This window comes from Nicotiana attenuata, unplaced genomic scaffold, assembly GCF_001879085.1.
Source record: "Nicotiana attenuata strain UT unplaced genomic scaffold, NIATTr2, whole genome shotgun sequence".
NCBI classification, from domain to species: domain Eukaryota; kingdom Viridiplantae; phylum Streptophyta; class Magnoliopsida; order Solanales; family Solanaceae; genus Nicotiana; species Nicotiana attenuata.
Window position 1 is genome coordinate 270,871 of NW_017670803.1, and position 8,399 is coordinate 279,269.

At 35.4% G+C, this 8,399-nt stretch overlaps 1 protein-coding gene across 2 annotated transcripts; it reads left to right on the forward strand.

The window, feature by feature from the left end:
- The first annotated feature begins 1,126 nt into the window (after positions 1 to 1,126).
- LOC109243464 (C-factor) lies at positions 1,127 to 8,057 on the forward strand. Of its 2 annotated transcripts, XM_019410400.1 has the most exons (7): positions 1,127 to 1,255; positions 1,363 to 1,556; positions 3,608 to 3,760; positions 3,935 to 4,028; positions 4,186 to 4,268; positions 5,858 to 6,011; positions 7,518 to 8,057. In XM_019410400.1, the coding sequence occupies exons 2-7, from the start codon at positions 1,392 to 1,394 to the stop codon at positions 7,751 to 7,753; spliced, it is 885 nt and encodes a 294-aa protein (XP_019265945.1). In that variant the 5' UTR covers positions 1,127 to 1,255; positions 1,363 to 1,391; the 3' UTR covers positions 7,754 to 8,057. The 2 variants fall into 2 exon arrangements, with proteins under 2 accessions (XP_019265945.1, XP_019265943.1); XM_019410398.1 differs by lacking the exon at positions 1,127 to 1,255 and having other exon boundaries at positions 1,263 to 1,556.
- Positions 8,058 to 8,399: the final 342 nt, after the last annotated feature.

Below are 8,399 nucleotides of genomic sequence, written 5' to 3' on the forward strand. Positions count from 1 at the left end.
CATCTTTGAACGAATAAATTAGAAAGGAAAAATATTCAAAATTTCCTCAGTCGTATCTGATTTAATTTGTTTTATGGATACCCTTCGTTAATTTATTGGCTTCTTAATGCCCATACCGTTGATTTTTTGGTTTAAAATTGCCCCTATCTCTAAAAGACCAGTTATGTGGCTTGTTGGGCTTCTAATTTAAAATTTATATGATACATTTGTGTAAGTTTTCCTTTATTGAGCCCGTGCTAGCACGGACCATCCGCATCTAGTAATATAAATAGGGAAATTACCAGCTATGTCCATTTACAAGTAGCTCATTACAAAAATTGGCCAATTGATAAAATATTACTAATATTAGCCAATTAGCTATTTGTAGCAAAAAAATATCAATTTTTTGCCTTGTTTTGAGTGGATGTTATTAGAATAGATTGGGCACAACTTAAGGAGCTTGAATCTCAGTTTTGGGATGATTTGGTAAAGTTTTGAGGTGGTTTGAATTGAAAATTCGAAGTAAAAGCTGAATATGAAAAAAAAAATGATATGTGTATCACACTGTGTATCATTTGTGTATCACATATGTATCATATTTGTATCAATTGTGTATCATATGTATATTCATGTATACCTGTGTGTGAGATACATGCGTGATACATGTTTGATACATGTGTCGCATAAGACTTTTTTGAACTCGATTTAATTACGAATTTTGATACAAAACCAGTCCAAATCACCTCCAATCTTCCTCAAATTTTGTATATTGACTTATCTATATATTTTCAATGAATTTCAACTATACCCATTGAAAAAAATTCCTTTTTTCTTTAGATTTTTAGAATATTGTATAGATTTTTGGATTTCATCACCTTATTTGCTACCCTGTCCATGAAATTTCCTTTCCGTCTTGTATCTAATGTTGCTAATCACGTTTAAAAATATGGAAGGTGATTTTTGCATGTGATTCTTTGATAGAAAGAACCCTATTATTTGGTTTTTCAATTTTTGTTGGCTAGTTTTGGTAAGTCTATGACTAATGGCTAGAGGTTGGTAAATTGAGATTTATTTGGAACATTTGTGTAAGTTTCCCATATAAATATCAGTGTAAGTGAGCATTTATTCGAGGCAAAAAATGGTTAGTAGGGTGCAGGAATCCCTTATGCAGGGTGCAAGAAAGGATGGCAAAATACAGTGCCACAATTTCCACTCCTCTACCGTAACGACGTGGCTGATTTCTCTTCATAAAAACCTTGAGCACCAGACGCAAAAGGTAGTTAAAAGAAACTAAGTTACGGATTCAACATTCACTGCGCCTTCGCCAATTTCCCTTTCTCATACTAATCACACTTCCATACTTACAAAAGTTCTTATTTATAGTTGGAATTTCGTGATTCAGTAGCTGGACGATGAAGTTGAATCTTCTTAGCCAGCGGATTTTCATGGGCAGGCCATATCTCGGACCAGTTCTGAAAAGAAGAAGGTACGCATTCTCCACTTCAGCTTCTGCGCCGACATGGGAAGGAGGCGTTTCAATGGTTCAAGGAGCTTCCAGGGGCATTGGCTTGGAATTTGTAAGTCTTCTTTCTTTCTCCCTCTCTCTTTATCTGTTTCTTCTATGCTATAAAATGTATGTGGCCATATATTTTGTTAACATTTGTGTGGCTGTAAAAACTGCTTTTGTTTATAGTTTGATGTTTTTAGATATAAAAATATATCATTCTTTGTAGAACGAATTAACTAGGAAATAAGTGTCACATAAACATTCATTCCATACAATTTTTTCCTTTTAGTCCTTTCTAAGATGATTGATAGATTTGATTGTTTGAGAACTGTTTACTTTTAGCATTTCCATTTTACATCATTTACTCATAGAGATGACATGTAATCTTAAAAGATAGAATTTTGGTACTCCCTCAGTCTCAATTTGTGTGACACTTTTCTCTTCTCGAAATTCAAACTATGTGAACTTTCACTAATATTTTAAAATGTATTTTTTCATCATATTGACATGAACTTATATTACTTTTCATATAGTCTTTAAATATCTAAATTTTAATTTTAAAATATTGAGTTAACGATAACCCAATTTAGCTTCAAAGATTAGTTAATTTGACCCTCGAAAAGCGAATAGTGTCACATAAATTGGGAGGGAGGGAGGGAGTACATTATATACATCACACCCTTGGGGTGCGGCCATTCCCCAAACCTTGCTTGAATGGGGGTGGTCTGGGCACCGGGGTTCCCTTTTGTGTTTCAGTCAAAAATCGTCCCATAAAATGGAACAGAGAGTGATTTATTAGAGAGAATAATTCATTATAGTGTTCGAGGACTGTTTCTATATAGTACCATATAGTAGTATTTGAAATTTCGAACTGTTTGTCTTTAATTGTGAAGAATAAGTTAGCGCTTACATAGGCATCTATCATAAGACATTGTATGCTGTCCTATGTGCTGTACGGCTTGAACATTTGATTGATCCGGCATTATTTGTTGCTTCAAGTGTTTAAATGTTTAATTGCATGATTCTTTTGATGAAAAGATGCAATGAAGGTCCATTTAGTGCAGATGCCTATTATGCCAAGTATGAACCACTTAAATCTCAGCAATATAGACGGAGATCATGGGTATTGTCTAATTTGTCTAACATAATATGGCATGCTATTGCTGATTAGAGAAATTACTTCGACTATGGTAAAGAATGCCTTTCTGTGTCTCTAGATTATATTGGTTTTTAGGGTATTAATGGAAAGTCTGTGTCTTATTCTGAATACTGTAGCGATAATGTTGAAAACCTGAAAAGGATTTCTTGATTTTGGGTAGTCTTTTACTTTTAGTCCTCTTTCTTGAATTGATGTTGTCTCTGCTTAGCTCAAATAGAAGAATTTTGCACCTAACATAAGCAGAGCGTGCCTAGTTTATTATTTTGATGAAGAAGGTGGAATCATAAACCAAAGTCTTTCTCTGGTACCAGGTTTTAGATTAAGCCTTTGATCCAGGGAAATGGCTGTAGGGCGCCTTTGGCATAATTGCACATAAAGGACCAAGTTCTCTTACAATCCAAATCATTGGGTGGAGTTCACCCTTATCCATACAGCAAGTTAAAATATAGACTGGATTTCCAGTTTCTTTCTTCTTCGTTTTCCATTCTTTTTCTCTTTTCCTTTCTTTTCCATAGGTCTCCCTTTCCCATCTCATTTTTCGTGATTCCCATGTCACAGCCAAAATTTGCACAAATGAAATGAAATCATACAACCTTCATGAAATTTGAAACAAAGCAGTAGAAATTTTTTCTCTATGACCTTATCAGGTATGGCTGACATATAAATCAAGAATTCACTTACTGGAGTAATCATTAGGTTCGTTAAAGTCCTTATTTGATATCTGTCTACATGGACTTTTGTTTTCGGTAGGGTGGTCTGAGTAGAAGAGTTCAAATCTTTTGCCAACCCTAAAATTTAGCATTTCTTGATATAATTTTCTATGCATGGGAAGAATTGCTCGAACAGGATAAACCAACATTACCTCTATTTCGTCCAATCATTAATGAACTGTGATTGTCAGTGAATTATCATGTTTTTTAACTGCTCAAGCAATGTTTTACCTGAGTTTCCCACTAATGCAGGTCAGACAATTGTTAGAGAGAAATGACAAAGGCTATATTGTTGCTACATGTCGTAATCCTAGTGGAGCACCAGGGCTTCTGGAGTTGAAGAATAAGTTTCCGGAGCGCCTTGACATTCATCAGTTAGATCTTACAGTTGAAAGCACTATGGAGGTATATTTCAATAGTTAGTTCCTTACCCACTTTTTCCTTTATCCTTTTTGTTCATAAGTGGGATGACTAACTTAGCTCCACTTGCCAAAAGAATCATTTGAGTATTTCTTGGATTCTTGTCAGTCTTGTTTGTTCATGTACTTTCTAGTATTTCATAACAATGGTAATGCTCAGGACTCAGCCAAATCGATCAGAGACAAATATGGCTCGCTAAACCTTCTAATTAATGCATCTGGTGTTCTTTCAATACCCAATGTTATGCAGCCAGGTATATTGTTTCTTTGTTTTGTTTTAATAAATTTATCAATCTTAGATTGGACATTGTTGCGACTTATAATGATGAAACAGATAAATGGTCCTTTCATTTCTTTGAATTATGGAATTGGTGAAGTGAATCATTTATCTTCTCTCTTTTTTCAGTACAGAAACGACACTGAGTAAGGTGCAGAGATCATCCTTGCTTCTTGCTTATGATATCAATGCTGTTGGTCCTATTTTGGTTATTAAGGTGCGGTATTTTAGTTTCTGTCATGCTGTAGGCGAAAACAACTATTTCTCTGTCATTTCTTTTGCAGCAGCAACCATTTCTGTGCAATCAATATTTCGAATGCTCAACCATGAATATCTTGTACCTGATGTTTGATCGACAAACTAGTTATTATCCCTGTTAACGTGTAAATGATCAGGAATTGTCTCCCCTCTCCTTGAAGAGAAGGAGCTAGTATGTTTTTTACCTGACAATGAAGCTAAACAACTTAGTTGAAGTTGGCCTCCTTTATACCAAAATTTGCTGACCAAGCAGATTAGAATAGAGTAGCAACTCTCTTTTCCCAAAGACGAACATTTTCTTTTTCATCAATAATCATCAAACAGGCCACCAAGGCTTTGGTTTACTGGTAAGAGCGCAGCGCTTGATGTGTTGGTAGGCGCACATCACTAGTTCGAACCTTGTCGCAGACAAGAATCCTAGTATTCTGTGAGACTTTGAATCTTTCTTAAACTATGAGCTCTTAACACAGCGATCTTAGCCCTTTGTTAGTAGTAATGTTAATAACCAGTTATTAACAAACTGTACATCACAACCTAAGCGAAGAAGTGGAGAAAAGATAACGTGGTAAAATATCCTTCAATGATCTGCACAATTCTAATTTGTCAGAGATGTCTCAGTTTGTAGAAATTCTTTCTTGTCATGCTGAAAGATCTTAGTCCAGAGTCTTAAGTTTTCCATTAATTTGTAGCAAATCATCCCTCAGAGGGTTGAATACTAGCTTGTCTAACTTGATAGAAGTTAAGATAGAAGACATCCAGATGCTATAAATTTTGAACAATAAAATAATCTGAATAAAATATCCTATGTGAGTTGTATTGAACCGCCATCATCAAATTAAGTTGGATATTTGGATTATTTTGGTGAATTTAGCGAAAAATAAACATGGAGCATATAGGAATCTTATTGTCGGACTCGCTGTCATGCTGAATCTTAGTCCAGAGTCTTGAAGTTTCCATTTCAAGATTTTCGGCAAGTGCTTCCCTCAGAGGGTTGAATAATAGCTTGTCTAACTCTTTATTGTTCGCAGAACTAACTTGATAGAAGTTAAGAAAGAGGACCACCAGATCCTTTAGGTTTCCTATAGATTTGAACAATAAATAGACTAATCTAGATAAATCATATTTTCCTATCTCAATTATATTGAGCCGCCATCATCAGTTGAAGTTGGAAATATTTGATTATCCTGGTGAATTAAGGGGAAACCATCATGGAGCGTACAAGAATCTGATTGCTGGACTTTCTGCATAGAAGATCTTGCTAAAGTTATACTCATCGAAAAAAAAAAGAGAGATCTTGCTAAAGTTAGCCATCCACTAGTTATATCGAGACACTTAGAAGAATGATCCGCCCATACACGTGTTTCATGAGTTACCAAGTGCTGCATTTCTAAAAAAATACAGCAGGGATGTGCTGATAAGAGATTCTGTTATAGTATATCATGTCATAAATTGAGGATTCTCAATGTTAAATTTACCTTTTTCTTTTTTATATTGAATACCTCATTACCTTACATGTTGTAACCTTTAGTTTATGTTTTGGGTGAACAGCATATGTGGCCTTTGCTGAAAGCTGGAGGTGGGTGTGGTACTGACAAGGATTTTGCTGTTGTTGCTAATTTAAGCGCAAGGGTGGGATCGATTGGAGACAATAGTTTGGGAGGGTGGCATTCCTATCGTGCATCTAAGACGGCCTTGAATCAGTGTATGCTTCTTCAATAAATCCATTTAACCGGTTACTTATTTAACTTATGCTTATGGATGGTAAAGTTGAAGTTTTCCATGAACTTTCTTTGATCCAGCAATATATGGTGTAAGATAATAGAAAAATGATAGCAAATGTATTATAGATATCTCTAGCATGATCATCGAAGGCAAGATTTTGCGTACAAGGATTTGAGGATTTGTTGCACGGTTAGGAAACAATTACTAATTGTATTAACCACTTAACAGGAAAAGGAGAAACAAAGAAAAGAGATAAAACAATGGTTCCAGTTTTATGCATTTTATGAACTGGTAAGTCAATTGTAGGGAAATGAGAATCAGTTTTAGATGATCACTAGAATGTCCGCTCAGTTCAACCAAAGAGCTTCTCTTATAAATTATATGGTAGATGCTGTCAAGAGACTGGTGGTAGTAGGGGTCCAAACACGACAGTCTCCACCTTGGCCAGGTTTTAATTTCTTCTGGCTCAGTCTGGAGCGCAAATCTTAACTTGATAAATGTTTATTTTTGCCTAAAGAATCATAGGATAGGTGAGCAGTTTAGTTTTCTCTGCTTAAAGGATATTGAGTGTGAAGTTCATTCCTCTCTCCGTATCCTTTCTATCTTGCTTACAATTCAGTTTAGAGATGATCAGCGTCACCAGCACCCTTAATCTCATCGATGCTTGGGACATACTTGGCTATGTTTTGATTGTTTAGGGACAAGAAACCAATAATGTAATTCGACAGATATCACTAGTGTAGTGCACATCTGCCACTACGTGGTGCATTTTCTTCCGAGTATCATTTCTTGTGGACACACACAATACAATTCAGTATGATTATGAGAAAACGTTGGAATGTTTCTTTTTTAGTTCGGGATAAACTTCTTCAAGCATTTCTATAATTCCATAATACAATGACTTAATGTTACGGTAATTCAATATATGTTGAGGTCTGCTAATAACCAAGCAAAATCTTTGGTGAAATGTTATGCATGTTTCTGGACTCATGTCCCCTTAAATTCAGCTACAAATATTTGGTTTTCTTTTCTGCTTTTGAGGACATTGCAAAATACACAAGGAAATTGGTTCTAAAGAATGCATGACGAGTTCCTGGTTGTGTTTCCTTTCCTTGTACTATTTTGTAAGCAACCAAACAAGATAACACTTGAATGCTTTCTGGTGCTATTTGCAACATTGGCTAATTAAGATTTCATCACATATATTTGTTTTTCAAGTCTTGTTGAGTACGGAGATCAGAAAAGGGAGAAACTAATTTTTTTTGGCTTTTCGATCTTAAGTTTAGTGAGTCCCGACACTGATGAAAAGGCATTTATGTGCCCGGGACTCTTTATAGGATACATACATACAGTGGTGTAGTGAGTTAAAGTCAATAATGACGAAGGTGGCTTGTTGTGTACCTGAATAGTCTGACTGAAATTATTAGACAAGTCCTCAATTGGGACTAAATCTTTAGTTCATGCTAACCATGTCTTAGTGCTGCAGTAACAAAGAATGTGGCGGTGGAATTTGCGCGCAAGAAGGATCCAATTATATGCATTTTGTTGCACCCAGGCACGGTGGACACTGATCTCTCTAAACCATTTCAAAGAAATGTTCCAAAAGAAAAACTTTTCACCAAGGAGTACTCTGTTCAGAAGCTGCTCAGCATCATAAACAACACAAAGAGATCTGATAATGGCAAGTTCTTTGCCTGGGATGCTCAACAAATTCCTTGGTGATCTACTTGGTTTTAATTGATCCTTCCCGGATCATATTCGAGCAGCAGCTTGTTTTCTTAGTTGGTCCTTACAGGAATATTATCTTCTAATTAAACTGTGAAATAAGTAACAAATTACAGTTTCACTTTTATTTGTGCTTAAAAAAAGATCGTACACTTGCTGCCTGGAATGAATTGAGTTTCTGCCAAGAAGTTCTCCCTGAGTTGACACGAAGACTGAAATAAGTAACAAATGACTGTTTATTTCACTTCCATATCTGTATTTTTTTTTTCTATTTAAATTCACATGACAAGTCTTATGTGGTGCTCAAGTGTCCTGGTAGCATTTCCTCTCAGGCAAATAACATTTGCTTTGATATATACATGTCCACAGATACTGCTATTACATTTCTAACAAAAATTAGTTTAGAAAGGGAAAAAAAGAAGTAAATAAAGGACTCCCCGTAGTTATCCCCCAAACAATCAAAAAGCAAGATATAAATGATTACAAGAACGTTTCACCTTTTTGACAATTTTGAAAACACTTTACTCTTTTATTAGACTGATTTTAAACCACAATAACGTTCTTTATTATGAAAAATTACTAAGTTTACCAGCTGCTCGGGAGTGCCTTTCCTGCCTGAGAAAAGGTAAGAACACTCACGGTG

Coding starts and splice junctions, on each gene's coding strand:
- LOC109243464 (XM_019410400.1), top strand. CDS start 1,392: ATGAAGTTGAATCTTCTTAGCCAGCGGATTTTCATGGGCAGGCCATAT. Junction 3,761..3,934: donor CAGTTGAAAGCACTATGGAG/GTATATTTCAAT, acceptor GGTAATGCTCAG/GACTCAGCCAAATCGATCAG. Junction 4,269..5,857: donor GTCCTATTTTGGTTATTAAG/GTGCGGTATTTT, acceptor TTGGGTGAACAG/CATATGTGGCCTTTGCTGAA.